At 34.9% G+C, this 15,761-nt stretch overlaps 3 protein-coding genes and 3 non-coding genes across 6 annotated transcripts; 2 read left to right on the top strand and 4 right to left on the bottom strand.

Annotated features, from left to right (window-relative positions):
* Window positions 1-215: 215 nt before the first annotated feature.
* On the bottom strand, window positions 216-2,251 carry LOC135664778 (acetyl-coenzyme A carboxylase carboxyl transferase subunit beta, chloroplastic-like). Its single transcript, XM_065177050.1, has one exon. It carries the CDS (start codon window positions 2,180-2,182, stop codon window positions 359-361), a length of 1,824 nt encoding a protein of 607 aa, XP_065033122.1. The 5' UTR covers window positions 2,183-2,251; the 3' UTR covers window positions 216-358.
* A 593-nt stretch (window positions 2,252-2,844) lies between these two features.
* Window positions 2,845-4,387, bottom strand: LOC135664780 (ribulose bisphosphate carboxylase large chain). The gene has a single exon (XM_065177052.1). The coding sequence runs from the start codon at window positions 4,385-4,387 to the stop codon at window positions 2,924-2,926; it is 1,464 nt and encodes a 487-aa protein (XP_065033124.1). The 3' UTR covers window positions 2,845-2,923.
* Window positions 4,388-5,215: 828 nt separating this feature from the next.
* LOC135664779 (ATP synthase subunit beta, chloroplastic) lies at window positions 5,216-10,067 on the top strand. The gene has a single exon (XM_065177051.1). The coding sequence runs from the start codon at window positions 5,216-5,218 to the stop codon at window positions 6,710-6,712; it is 1,497 nt and encodes a 498-aa protein (XP_065033123.1). The 3' UTR covers window positions 6,713-10,067.
* A 2,123-nt stretch (window positions 10,068-12,190) lies between these two features.
* On the bottom strand, window positions 12,191-12,263 carry TRNAF-GAA (transfer RNA phenylalanine (anticodon GAA)). The gene has a single exon. It is a non-coding gene; the product is annotated as a tRNA-Phe (tRNA).
* Window positions 12,264-13,925: 1,662 nt separating this feature from the next.
* TRNAT-UGU (transfer RNA threonine (anticodon UGU)) lies at window positions 13,926-13,998 on the top strand. The gene has a single exon. It is a non-coding gene; the product is annotated as a tRNA-Thr (tRNA).
* A 1,237-nt stretch (window positions 13,999-15,235) lies between these two features.
* TRNAS-GGA (transfer RNA serine (anticodon GGA)) lies at window positions 15,236-15,322 on the bottom strand. The gene has a single exon. It is a non-coding gene; the product is annotated as a tRNA-Ser (tRNA).
* Between the last annotated feature and the right edge of the window lie 439 nt (window positions 15,323-15,761).

Below are 15,761 nucleotides of genomic sequence, written 5' to 3'. Positions count from 1 at the left end.
TATCAAGCCATTATTATATTATATCAAGCCATTATTATATTATAAATATATTATAAAAAATTATAATAAATATTATTTATTTATAATATTTATTTATAAGTAATAAGTAATATCAACTATAATTCTATATGATTAGATAGAAAATGACTAGATAGAAACTATATATTCTATATTCTAAAACTATAATTCTATATTCTAAAATATAATAAATAAAATATAATAAAATATAAAATAAAAATTATCCGAAACCTCTGTCTCTTATTACAAGGAGAACTTATGTCACCAAAGAAAACACCTGATTACGACGAATTAAATACTTGTTCGCTACAAATAAAATAACTGAATCTAGTGCTATACTTTACATTTTTGAACTTGGATTCAAGGGAAAGAAACCGTGGAGCTGAAATAACTCACCCAGAACACCTTTTAAAAGATTACGTGGTACTATTGGGTCGAATAAACCTTTATGGAATAAATACTCAGACACTTGTGAACCTTCAGGTATTACCTTTTTTAATGTTTGTTCAATTACTCTTTTACCCGCAAATGCAATGTAGGCGTTAGGTTCAGCAATAATGATATCCCCCAACATACCAAAACTGGCTGTTACTCCACCAGTTGTAGGAGATGTAAGAATTGATACATAGAATAACTTTTTATCTGATTGATAATTAGATGAAGCAGAAGATATTTTAGCCATTTGCATCAAGCTCAAACTTCCTTCTTGCATGCGTGCTCCTCCAGAAGCACACACAATAATGACAGGTAGAGATCGATTAGTAGCATACTCGATCAAACGAGTAATTTTCTCGCCTACTACGGATCCCATACTACCTCCCATAAACTGAAAATCCATAACGCCAATTGCTACGGGAATACCATTTATTTGACCTATGCCTGTTTGAATAGCATCAGCTAAACCTGTCCTTCTTTGATAAGAATCGATACGATCTCCATAAGGTTCCTCTTTTGAACGAAAATCAATGGGGTCTATAGATATCATATCTTTATCCAGAGGATCCCAAGTTCCGGGATCAATCGAAAGTTCAATTCTATCTGAACTACTCATTTTCAAATGATATCCACACTGTTCACAAATATTCATTTTTGACTTAAAAAATTTTTTATAATTTAATCCATAACAATTTTCGCATTGAACCCATAAATGTTTGTATTTTTGATTTATATTGAAATCATTGGATTCTACTTCTTCATGGAAGTCGGATTCTACTTCTTCATGGAATTCTACTTCTTCATGGAATTCTACTTCTTCATTGAAATCGGATTCCACTTCTTCATTGAAATCGGATTCCACTTCTTCATTGAAATCGGATTCCACTTCTTCATTGAAATCGGATTCCACTTCTTCATTGAAATCAGATTCTACTTCTTCATTGAAATCATTGGATTCTACTTCTTCGTGGAATTCTACTTCTTCATGGAAATCGGATTCTACTTCTTCATGGAAGTCGGATTCTACTTCTTCGTGGAATTCTACTTCTTCATGGAAATCGGATTCCACCTCTTCATGGAAATCATTGAAATTTTTTCTAGTTCTTTTACTAGACCTACCGCTCTCACTACTATTTCTATTTTCAGTACAAATGAAGTTATAAAAGTAACTGTCACTGTAATTGTTGGTACTACCCGAAATAGAACTATTAATACTGACTTCAAAACGAAGATAACTATCAATGCAACTATTAATGTGATTATTCCAACCAGATTGAGTATCATACATGTAATGATAATAGTAGTGATTCTTTTTCTTAGACCCCCTACTCAAATAACTAGAAAGTTTTTTTTCTAGTTCACTCAGAAAAGAACTATCATTGTCAACCTCAAAAATCTGATTTTCAATATCAAAATATACAGAGTAACTGTCACCATTACTATCCCTAACTAAAAAAGTGTCATCAGAGATCAAACTCCAAATATCCTTGATTTCAAATAAAGAATCAACATTAGTGAAACTATAATTACCACTATGATTCCAACTAGGAATCTTTTTCTTCGTATCGTTCTTCGTATCGTTTAGAATAGGTTGTTCACTTCTACTGGTATGTCCAATACCATCAAGACTATCCATTGATTTACTTAGCCCACACCTAGATTTACTTAGCCCACACCTATGTTCTAACTTCTCGTTAGACAACATCGAACGGAACCACCATTTTCCCATAGAGTCTTTCTACCCCCTATTTGATGAAATACAATACATTCGATGGATAATCATTTTACTTTCACTATTTGATTTCTTATCAGAATTAAGCATACGAATCTAATCCTAATCATTAGGATTGTTAATTAATAACGAGTAAGTATTGAAAGAACGAGTAAGTATTGAAAGAAATGATTCTCCTTTGTGGGAAGCCGAGGTATCACTTCAATATATATTGATAGAATCTTTTTATAAATTTTAAAATAGAAAGACACAGCTTTCTTCCATGTGATGTACAAATTCTCATCGAAAATAGAGATAGTTGTTTATTTCTATAAATAAAGAATAAAGAATTTGTTCTCGTATAATCAAATAATTAAGTTTCTATTTTAACATGGAACGAAAAAGACAATATATAGGATGGGTAAAGGAGCCTTTCCCTTGGCTTGATCTATGGCCTGAAACTAGGAGATATAAAAAAGTCCACCAATCCCAAGGATCCATAATTAATCCAATCCTATGGATCCAACAACAAACAATAGAAGTATTGAGTTGTTTAGTCTTCGATCTTATCTTGTATATATATAGGTAAGATCTGTACATCTGTACATATAAAAGATATATGCAAATACATAGTATAGAATGCTCATTCTTTTTTTTTTTATTCGGCAATCGGCCCAATCTTTTTTTTAGGAAAAGATTGGGCCGACTTTAATTGCAATCAATTAGGAGAACAAACAGGAATTACTGAATTATGCACACTTACTTTTTCTCTTTATCTAGCTTATCTACTGGTTCGAATTCGAATTTGATCTCTTTCCATACTTCACAAGCAGCGGCTAGTTCAGGGCTCCATTTGCTAGCTTCACGGATAATTTCATTACCTTCACGAGCAAGATCACGTCCCTCATTACGAGCTTGTACACACGCCTCTAAAGCCACCCTATTAGCTACTGCACCAGGTGCATTTCCCCAAGGGTGTCCTAAAGTTCCTCCGCCAAACTGTAGTACGGAATCATCCCCAAAGATTTCGGTCAGAGCAGGCATATGCCAAACATGAATACCCCCTGAAGCCACGGGCAGAACACCTGGCATAGAGACCCAATCTTGAGTGAAGAAAATACCGCGACTTCGGTCTTTTTCGATATAATCATCACGTAATAAATCAACGAAACCTAAAGTCATCTCACGTTCCCCTTCCAGTTTACCTACTACTGTACCGGCGTGAATATGATCTCCACCAGACATACGTAATGCTTTAGCTAGTACACGGAAATGCATACCATGATTTTTCTGTCTATCAATAACTGCATGCATTGCGCGATGGATGTGAAGAAGTAGGCCGTTGTCACGGCAATAATGAGCCAAGCTAGTATTTGCAGTGAATCCACCAGTTAAGTAGTCATGCATTACGATAGGAACTCCTAATTCTCTGGCACATATGGCCCTTTTCATCATTTCTTCACATGTACCCGCAGTAGCATTCAAGTAATGTCCTTTGATTTCACCTGTTTCGGCCTGCGCTTTAAAAAGTGCTTCGGTGCAAAATAAGAAACGATCTCTCCAACGCATAAATGGTTGTGAGTTTACGTTTTCATCATCTTTGGTAAAATCAAGTCCACCACGTAGACATTCATAAACCGCTCTACCGTAGTTTTTTGCAGATAATCCCAATTTTGGTTTAATAGTGCATCCCAATAGGGGACGACCATACTTGTTCAACTTATCTCTTTCAACCTGAATGCCGTGAGGCGGGCCTTGGAAAGTTTTGGAATAAGAAGTGGGAATTCGCAGATCCTCCAGACGTAGAGCTCGTAAGGCTTTGAAACCAAATACATTACCCACAATGGAAGTAAACATGTTAGTAACAGAACCTTCTTCAAAAAGGTCTAAAGGATAAGCTACATAAGCAATATATTGATTTTCCTCCCCAACAACGGCCTCGATGTGGTAGCATCGCCCTTTGTAACGATCAAGACTGGTAAGTCCATCAGTCCACACAGTTGTCCATGTACCAGTAGAAGATTCGGCAGCTACCGCAGCCCCTGCTTCTTCGGGCGGAACTCCAGGTTGAGGAGTTACTCGGAATGCTGCCAAGATATCAGTATCTTTGACTTCGTAGTCAGGAGTATAATAATTCAATTTGTAATCTTTAACACCAGCTTTAAATCCAACACTTGCTTTAGTCTCTGTTTGTGGTGACATAAGTCCCTCCCTACAACTCATGAATTAAGAATTCTCACAACGACAAGGTCTACTCGATATAGATTATGCATGAATGAAACCTTTGACAAAAATAAAAATAAAAAAAAAGAAAAAAAATATTCAACTAATATTATCAACTAATTTCAATGTTATGTTAAAATGAAATGGTTCATTATTAGACCATGTATTTGATTCATCAAATACATCATTATTGTATACTCCAAATACATCATTATTGTATACTCTTTGATATATATGGCGCAACCCAAACCCAATGTTTGTTTTGCAAGTTTACAATAAAATCAAATGGATCTCCTTCTTATTTTGAATCCAAATACTAAGAAAAATTCACTCTTGACAGTGATATATGTTGTATATGTAAATCCTAGATGTGAAAATAGGCATAATTCATCCTAAAAGGGTATAAAGAATAGATAGGCGGAAATCCAATATCTATTCAAAAAAAAAAAAGAACAATGGCCAATTAGATCGAAATAATGAATCATAAATGGAGTTCGGGTTCGAATTCTATAGATAATAGAATCTAATACGGATGGTTTTTCTATAATGATAGAGAAATGAAAGAGACTTACTCGTGATTTCATGTACTTAATATTTCTTTTGAAAAAAAGAAGGATTGGCTGAACTTGAAAATTGACTCATTGAATGAGTAATTGAATGAGTAAACGATTGAATCGTATTCGGTTGGGTGGTACCAACTAAATCAAGTGCTAACTCCCATTTATTTCTTATTGAATTAACCGATCAACTTGCTATCGGACATTTATTTTCGACTTGGCATGGCACTATTCAAAAAAACTTTCGACATACTTTACTTTAATTATAATTATGAGAATCAATCCTACCCCTTCTAGTCCTGCGGTTTCCACACTTGAAGAACAAAACCTAGGGCGTATCGCTCAAATTATTGGCCCAGTACTGGATGTTGTTTTTCCTCCGGGCAAGATGCCTAATATTTATAACGCTTTGGTAGTTAAGGGTCGAGATACTATTGGTCAGCAAATTAATGTGACTTGTGAGGTACAACAATTATTAGGAAATAATCGAGTTAGAGCTGTAGCTATGAGTGCTACAGATGGACTGATGAGAGGAATGGAAGTGATTGACACGGGAGCTCCTCTAAGCGTTCCAGTCGGTGGAGCTACCCTCGGACGAATTTTCAACGTTCTTGGGGAGCCTGTTGATAATTTAGGTCCTGTAGATACTAGCACAACATCTCCTATTCATAGACCTGCACCTGCCTTTATACAGTTAGAGACGAAATTATCAATCTTTGAAACAGGAATTAAAGTAGTGGATCTTTTAGCTCCTTATCGCCGTGGAGGAAAAATCGGACTATTTGGAGGAGCTGGAGTAGGTAAAACAGTACTCATCATGGAATTGATCAACAACATTGCCAAAGCTCATGGAGGCGTATCTGTATTTGGCGGAGTAGGCGAACGTACTCGTGAAGGAAATGATCTTTACATGGAAATGAAAGAATCCGGAGTAATTAATGAAAAAAATATTGCAGAATCAAAAGTAGCTCTAGTCTACGGTCAAATGAATGAACCGCCGGGAGCTCGTATGAGAGTTGGTTTGACTGCCCTAACTATGGCGGAATATTTCCGGGATGTTAATGAACAAGACGTACTTCTATTCATCGACAATATCTTTCGTTTCGTCCAAGCAGGATCAGAAGTATCCGCCTTATTGGGGAGAATGCCTTCTGCAGTGGGTTATCAACCTACCCTTAGTACAGAAATGGGTTCTTTGCAAGAAAGAATTACTTCTACCAAAGAGGGATCTATAACTTCGATCCAAGCCGTTTATGTACCTGCGGACGATTTGACCGACCCTGCTCCTGCCACGACATTTGCACATTTAGATGCTACTACCGTATTATCGAGAGGATTAGCTGCCAAAGGTATTTATCCAGCAGTGGATCCTTTAGATTCAACGTCAACTATGTTACAACCTCGGATCGTTGGCGAGGAACATTATGAAACTGCGCAAAGAGTTAAGCAAACTTCACAACGTTACAAAGAACTTCAGGACATTATAGCTATTCTTGGGTTGGACGAATTATCCGAAGAAGATCGTTTAACTGTAGCAAGAGCACGAAAAATCGAGCGTTTCTTATCACAACCCTTCTTCGTGGCAGAAGTATTTACTGGTTCTCCAGGAAAATATGTTGGTCTTGCAGAAACAATTAGGGGGTTTCAACTGATCCTTTCCGGAGAATTAGACAGTCTTCCCGAGCAGGCCTTTTATTTAGTAGGTAACATCGATGAAGCTACCGCGAAAGCTATGAACTTAGAAGAGGAGAGCAAATTGAAGAAATGACCTTAAATCTTTGTGTACTGACTCCTAATCGAATTATTTGGGACTCAGAAGTGAAAGAAATAATTTTATCTACTAATAGTGGCCAAATTGGCGTATTACCAAACCACGCCCCTATTGCCACGGCTGTAGATATAGGTCTTTTGAGAATACGCCTCAACAACGACCAATGGTTAACGGTGGCTCTGATGGGTGGTTTCGCTAGAATAGGTAATAATGAAATCACCATTTTAGGAAATGATGCGGAAATAAGTACTGACATTGATCCGCAAGAAGCTCAACAAGCTCTTGAAATAGCTGAAGCTAACTTGAGTAGAGCTGAGGGTAAGAGACAAGCAATTGAAGCGAATCTAGCTCTCAGACGAGCTAGGACACGAGTAGAGGCTGTCAATGTTATTTCCTACTAGTCAAGTCAATACATCAAAATAATAAAGAGAAGTTTTTAAAAAGTTCTTTATTATACACCACATGTTGATTCTGCCAATTGAACACAATCAAGTCTAATCTGATAAAACAAAAAAAGAAGATGGGGTAGAAAAACTTATTAGATATCATTTCATCGACTCCGGTATCTAATAAGTTCTACCTACTATTGGATTTGAACCAATGACTCCCGCCGTATGAAAGCAATACTCTAACCACTGAGTTAAGTAGGTCATTTATCACCACAAAAAGAACCCATCACTTCGGGGATTATAGGTGGAATATTATTTCTAAGCAATACTAATCTGTTCTGTTAAGCGTAAATAAATCTGTTCTGTTAAGCGTAAATAAAATAAATAGATCAGAGAGCTATGATGTGGATTATGGAATATCCATCTTGACAAGAAATTATCTATATGTTAAGATGTCTATGACAAGGGCTATAGCTCAGTTGGTAGAGCACCTCGTTTACACGCGCGCCAATGCTTTTCAAAGGAGCCTATTATGCAATGAACATAATTGATCGTATTGAGAAATCGATGTCTTACTCCATAGGTTCGAGGGAACAAGAGAACAATAGCCTGACAAATATTTGGTTCGGTCCGATTCAGGCGCGAATTCAGTTGCCAAATCAAATAGAACCCGCCATTGATTTGATAGTTGATAAGGTAAATACCCAGCCCATTCAATGCTAGGCATAATGAGTATAAGGGCCTCAAAATAACCTCTTTTCGTCCTATGAACTTTAAGGTGTATGAAGTCTCATATTCGACTGTTGCAGCGGAGCGATAGAGATTCCATTTAACTTAGGTTGATCTAGGCCGAAGGCAGACCTAAGTCAAGATAACCCTTCTTTGAAACACTTTGGTATTGCTCCTAGATCAGAATACAAATAATAAATCAGAGCACATGGAACCATCTCATTATCTTCCTCTAAAGAAAAAATATGGTGGACTAACTGATCTTTACATCAGTTGATGAAAGAGCCCAATGCAACAAAATGCATGTTGGGTCTTTGAAACAGTTCGAATCATTTCGATAATAATCAGTTTGATCTGTTTTACCGAGAAGGTCTACGGTTCGAGTCCGTATAGCCCTAATCCTAATATATTATATTTTTGTTTAGTATATAGTTTAGTGTTTAGTATATAGTTTAGTATGGTTTTCATTTCTATGGGACCAACCAAGTCTAATCCTAAGTCACATGGGTCTAGGACCTATTCTTTTCTTGGTCTTGGGTCTTGTCTTGTATTTGGAGAATCCCCCTAACTAATCACTAATCGTTTTTTGGCAGAACAAGAGCAACCTTATTGATTGATTCAGAGATAATGGAGAGATAACGAATTGGGCCTAAATATATTAACGTTTCTTCTTCTATATTCTATGAGTTGAGTGGGTTTGTGGATTTGATTTGGTCCGTCGAATCATTCGATAATGTGTGATTCTTTCTATTTGAAAATGTTATGTAAATCATTTATGATTCCGTCGATTATACTACTCCACTCTTTGCTATGTTTCATTGTCTAGTATAGGTTTGCTGTAAAACCTTTTTCTTGTAGCGAAATCTAACCCATTGCTTGGTCTTACCATTATATTATTAAGCGTTATTGCCGTAACAAAACAAACAAGTATTTTGGTTCATTCCAAATCGTAATCTTTGTTTAGTATTAGAGATTGGTCCGAAATAGAATGAATCTTTCATTCTAACTCTAATGAAATAACTCGATTCTTCTTATTTATTTCTGAGGAGGTGGGATAGTACAGGTTCCAAGTTTCCAATTTTTTGTATAGAAAGATATAAGTTGTTATATGTCACCTCTCAATTCAACGGATTGAATCAATTAAGAAAAATAGAAATGAAATCTAGGACAAGAAAAAGATAAAAAATCATTCGATGCATTAGATTATGTATTCATATTCGTATCAAATCAATAGAAGCAATGATCCTATACCCAGATTTTAATGAAAAAGGAATACTTCGAATAATATAGAATATGCTAGAAATCCCTAGACATTTTACCCCATATGACTATTGAAAAATTTAAGTTTTAAAAAAAGGAAATGAAATTATTATTATTTCATTATGTTGATTATATATAATCAACATAGTATTCTAATGAATATAGTATTCATAGTATTTAATTATAGGATATTTACTTTACTATATTATAGGGTATTGATATTTATTATAGTTATAGGCATAGGAATAGTTATAGGCATAGGATATTTTAGTATTTTATTACCTTTTTCTAGAGGATAGAGAACCCAAGACAAAGTGAGAGAGTTTTGTTTGTGTAAGAGCATCCTATGTCTACACCATATCTAAATAGAATCGAAATCCAAAATGTAAGTGGGATTCCATTAGATGAATCTTTAAACAAAACATGCCCCACAGCAAACAAACTCTAAACTATGCAGTTTGATTTGATCAAAATCAATTCTTGTTTCGCCTAAGATAAGAAGTTATGGATGAATTGACAATTCCGATTCGAATCGAATAATTCAGCATATTCCACATTAATAGGAGTACATTTATGTTTCTGCTTCACGAATATGATATTTTCTGGGCATTTCTAATAATATCAAGCGTTATTCCTATCTTGGCATTTGTAATTTCCGGAGTTTTAGCCCCGGTTAGTGAAGGACCAGAGAAGCTCTCTAGTTATGAATCGGGTATAGAACCCATTGGGGATGCTTGGTTACAATTTCGAATCCGCTATTACATGTTTGCTCTAGTTTTTGTTGTTTTTGATGTTGAAACGGTCTTTCTTTATCCATGGGCAATGAGTTTCGATGTATTGGGTGTATCTGTATTTATCGAAGCTTTAATTTTTGTGCTTATCCCAATTGTTGGTTCAGTTTATGCATGGCGAAAAGGAGCATTGGAATGGTCTTAACTGAATATTCAGACAATCAAAATAAAAATGAAGGAAAAGATTACATTGAGACAGTTATGAATTTGATTGAGTTTCCCTTAGTTGACAAAACAATTACCAATTCAGTTATTTCAACTACATTGAATGATCTTTCGAATTGGTCAAGACTTTCCAGTTTATGGCCGCTTCTATACGGTACCAGTTGTTGTTTCATTGAATTTGCTTCATTAATAGGCTCGCGATTCGACTTTGATCGTTATGGATTGGTACCAAGATCGAGTCCTAGACAAGCAGACCTAATTTTAACAGCCGGCACAGTAACAATGAAAATGGCTCCTTCTTTAGTAAGATTATATGAGCAAATGCCTGAACCAAAATATGTCATTGCTATGGGAGCTTGTACTATTACAGGAGGGATGTTCAGTACTGATTCTTATAGTACTGTTCGTGGAGTCGATAAGCTAATTCCTGTCGATGTCTATTTGCCGGGCTGCCCACCTAAACCAGAGGCGGTTATAGATGCTATAACGAAACTTCGTAAGAAAATATCTCGAGAAATCTTTGAAGATAGAACTGTGTCTCAACAGGAAAATCGATGTTTTACTACCAATCACAAGTTTTGTGTTAGACGCAGTACTCATACTGGAAATTATGATCAAGAATTGCTCTATCAATCACCATCTACTTCAGAGATACCTTCTGAAACATTTTTCAAATCCAAAAGTTCAGTATCTCCCCATGAATTAGTGAATCAGACAAGGTAAGGTTCTTTTGTGCAGAATAAGAAAGAAAGGGTCAATCTTTAAAAATTTCATTGTAAATTGAAATACTCATACAAATACAAATGTGGGAGAGATCAAGAAGATGCAGCAGGATCGTTTATCTGATTGGTTAGTCAACCATGATTTAGTTCATAGATCTTTGGGCTTTGATTGCCGAGGAATAGAAACTTTACAAATAAAAACCGAGGATTGGGATTCCATTGCTGTCATTTCATATGTATATGGTTACAATTATTTACGCTCCCAGTGTGCCTATGATGTAGCACCAGGCGGATTTTTAGCCAGTGTGTATCATCTTACGAGAATACAGTATGGTATAGCTAAACCAGAAGAGGTATGCATAAAAGTATTTGCCCCAAGGAATAATCCTAGAATCCCGTCTGTTTTCTGGATTTGGAGAAGTGCTGATTTTCAAGAACGCGAATCTTATGATATGTTGGGAATCTCTTATGATAATCATCCACGCCTTAAACGTATTTTGATGCCGGAAAGTTGGATAGGTTGGCCCCTACGTAAGGACTATATTACCCCCAATTTCTATGAAATACAAGATGCTCATTAAATGATAAGAAATTAATGTTTACTTAATACGACTATGACACGATTCCAGATTTCTTTCAAGTGAAGGAATATTTTTACGTTCCGTTCTAGATGAAAGAAAGTAACCGGACTTTAATTCGTATTATGGATAACCTAAAAAAAACTTCATTTATATTCCAAAATTTGGAATAGATCATATCCATTTCGTATGAGCAGAAACAATGGGATGAATCAAAAGAGTTCTGCACTATGAACTTTGTACCGCGCACATAACTTACTTAGATGTAGATGGACCTCGGAAAGTAACGTAAGCAAGAGTGAAGAAATGGAATAAATGTCAAAAATATGAAATGAAGAAATGAAAAGGGATTGGATTTTATTTGTACTGTGTCTGAAGTGCATTCTGTCTATTGCTATCTTTTAACTCCTCTCGACTTTTAAGTTTTTTTTTACTTTTACTTATTTATTTTTATTTTGAATATAGATGAAGACTTAATATTCTTTTTGAATGAGAGAAAGCACAGTATGAAGAAACAAGAAAGAAAAAAGAGACGGGAGCATAATCTCACTTTGTTCTTTACCATAACCATCCATACATATATTTTTTACCAATCCCCCCAAGGGGAGGTATATATATATATACATCTAGATGAGTAAATATGTAACCAATCCCCCCAAGGGGAGGTATATATATATATATATATCTAGATGAGTAAATATGTAATAGATGAGTAAATATATGTAATAGATGAGTAAATATGTAACATCTAGATGAGTAAATACGTATCATGCTCTAGACTATTAACGCCCGATCTATCTCGATTAATTTGTATGAATATCTATCCGATACATTATTTACGTGTCAGGAACCAGATTTGAACTGGTGACACGAGGATTTTCAGTCCTCTGCTCTACCAACTGAGCTATCCCGACCATTTCCCGTGCATCATCCTAGTAGAGTACTTGTGTCTATGTTAATTAAAGGGACTAAAAAGTAGTAAAAAATTTGACAAGTAAGTGTAAGGATAATGATATGGACTGTGAATGATTCAATAATAGAGATTCTTTGCCCATATATGTTCATTTGTACAGGTTCTATCCAAATTGGGATAAGATCCAAGGATTTTAGTTCGGATCCGTTTGTGAAAGAGTAGAGTGAATGAGAAAGATAGTGAATTTTGTTTGAACTGAACCACTGATGAAAAAAAAGAAGAGGATAAATACTTAGGAAGTAAAATAGGCTTTTTATTGGGGATAGAGGGACTTGAACCCTCACGATTTAAAAAGTCGACGGATTTTCCTCTTACTATAAATTTCATTGTTGTCGGTATTGACATGTAGAATGGGACTCTCTCTTTATTCTCGTCCGATTAATCAGTTTTTCAAAAGATCTATCAAACTCTGGAATGAATGATTTCATAATTGAATATTCGATTCTTCCTTCAACTTCCATTGAAATGGATTCATAATAACTCTGAATTTTTCATATTATAATTATATATAATTATAATATAATAGATTCGGGTCATGATTAATCGTTTGATATGGCAGTATGTATACATACGTATTAGGTATATAGGACCATCTTTTCTGTAATTTTTATAGACGGATTCCTGCTACCAACAAAACGTAGTCAACTCCATTCGTTAGAACAGCTTCCATTGAGTCTCTGCACCTATCCTTTTAAATTCTAGTTTTATAAACCTTTGTTTTCTCAAAATAAGGATTTGGCTCAGGATTGCCCATTTTTAATTCCAGGGTTTCTCTGAATTTGGAAGTTACCACTTAGCAGGTTTCCATACTAAGGCTCAATCCAATCAAGTCCGTAGCGTCTACCGATTTCGCCATATCCCCTTTGATACCAAGACCTAGTTGGAATTCCAACTATCCTTTTCATTTATTTTGTTTGTTTGGACCCGTTGAATTCGTTAGATAATGATTTCTATATTGAAAAAGTGTATGCTGCTGTTTGATTTTTTTGGCTATCCCCCATCAGTTCATTTATATTGAATGAACCTTGTTTCAATCAGAAATGATTCTATCATTGATGTATCCGCAATTCAATATGGATAGATATATCCAACATATATATGTTTCTCCCTCCCTTTCATTTTTACAGTGCGATTTGGAATAGTGGAACGGTCGATATTCATTCTTCTTTTTTTTTGTCCTATCTCCTCCTTTTCCGAATCAAACCAGAGGAATGTCTCATTTTCATTTAGATTGTATCTTTATCCTTATCTTTTTTTTTATCTTAGGACCGATTCGCTATAGCTATAATTAACATAATATAAATATATAAAATATAAATATATAAATAAATACATTATGTTGTATATTATAGTTAGATATAGTTAGAATAGTCAGAAGAATAGTCAGAATTATTATTATAGTTAGTTATAGTATATAGTTTAGAAGTATACTATATAACTATATAGAACTATACTATACTATATAGTTATATAGTTATAGTATAGTTATATAGTTATAGTTCATAGTTAATATTAAACGAATAGCTAATAGATAAGATCAGCTAATAGCTAAAATCCGGTAGTTTCCTCAATTTCTATATACTATTTCTGTTATGTTATGTGAGCCCGCTTAGCTCAGAGGTTAGAGCATCGCATTTGTAATGCGATGGTCATCGGTTCGACTCCGATAGCCGGCTTTTTCTCTATCGATTTTTCCGTGATTGATAATCTCTCTCCTCCTTTTCCCATATGTTATGTCGTGGTAACTTGCAACCATGACCAAAAAATGTATTGGAACAATTAGATCTCTCTCTACCGAACAAATCATAAAACGGAGCTGCAACTTCCTATATATACAAAAAATCCGGATATTGATACAATTTATTTTATTCTACTTTGTAGTATTTCGGTAAATTTAGCTTTGCTTTGTTTATCCCTTAGTTCAGTCTTAATTTATAGTTCAGTTTTCATTTTTTTATTCTGAAAAAATGAAATTTCAATAAAATCCATAAAATTAAAAAGGAGTCTTTATGTCTCGTTACCGAGGACCTCGTTTCAAAAAAATACGCCGTCTGGGGGCTTTACCAGGACTAACTAGTAAAAGACCTAGATCCGGAAGTGATCTTAAAAACCAATTGCGTTCTGGGAAAAGATCGCAGTATCGTATTCGTCTAGAAGAAAAACAGAAATTGCGTTTTCATTATGGTCTGACAGAGCGACAATTACTTAGATATGTGCATATCGCTGGAAAAGCTAAAGGGTCAACAGGTCAGGTTTTACTACAATTACTTGAGATGCGTTTGGATAACATCCTTTTCCGATTGGGTATGGCTTCGACCATTCCTGGAGCCAGGCAATTAGTTAACCATAGACATATTTTAGTTAATGGTCGTATAGTGGATATACCAAGTTATCGTTGTAAACCCAGAGATATTATTACTACGAAGGATAAACAAAGATCGAAAGCTCTGATTCAAAATTATATTGCCTTATCCCCCCCCGAGGAATTGCCAAAACATTTGACTTTTGACTCATTCCAATATAAAGGAGTAGTAAATCAAATAATAGATAGTAAATGGATCGATTTGAAAATAAATGAGTTGTTAGTCGTAGAATATTATTCCCGTCAGACTTGAACCTAACGAAAATAACAAAGAAAGTTTCAGAGAATTTTGTCTCTTTTCGCCGAAATAAAATAAATAGATCTAAGGGCCTTGATCCGCATTTTTCTCATTCACGTATCACAAATGGATCAGCAGTAAGATTTTTTTGCTCTTTCTTTTTCCGATATTTGTATTTTACGTACCACAGTAATGTAATTAGGAATAGAGAATTTCTATCAAAAAAAGGTCAGGTCCTCTTGTTGGGATGATGGTATCAATTGTTATTTGATTTGATATATTGTGTTCAGTAACGTTGGTGAATTAAGAGAAACGGAAAGAGAGGGATTCGAACCCTCGGTAAACAAAAGCCTACATAGCAGTTCCAATGCTACGCCTTGAACCACTCGGCCATCTTTCCTACATAATCTTATTATTGACCAGAAACCGAGTGAATAGCGAGTCATTCATATTATTCCAGTAGGTACGACTGATGAATGGTTCCATAGGAATAATTCCTTTCAAATAAAATTTCCTATTTCTCAACAACAACTTCTCTCATCAGCTACCCCATAGATCTAGTACAAATTTATGAATCGTCCCATGGATTTTTCTATTTCAATTGTATGGCATGGCGTATCCATGTTATGCAAACAAAAAACAAAATGGATGCTTACCTTACTCTACTCTATTTTTTTTTTAATGCTTATTTCATTCTTTTTCCTCTTTGGATTATAACCAAATCAAAACTTCTCGAGTTATCAGAATCCACAATAAAATAGGGACAATTTGAACAAAAGGTACACATCTTTTTTTAGAATTAGTCTGTTTTTATGTTATTTCGTACTGTACAATTCCTT

Source organism: Musa acuminata, unplaced genomic scaffold, assembly GCF_036884655.1.
Source record: "Musa acuminata AAA Group cultivar baxijiao unplaced genomic scaffold, Cavendish_Baxijiao_AAA HiC_scaffold_886, whole genome shotgun sequence".
Taxonomy (NCBI): Eukaryota; Viridiplantae; Streptophyta; class Magnoliopsida; order Zingiberales; family Musaceae; genus Musa; species Musa acuminata.
The sequence above is the reverse complement of the archived record's forward strand: the minus strand, read 5'-3'. Positions and strand labels throughout refer to the sequence as shown.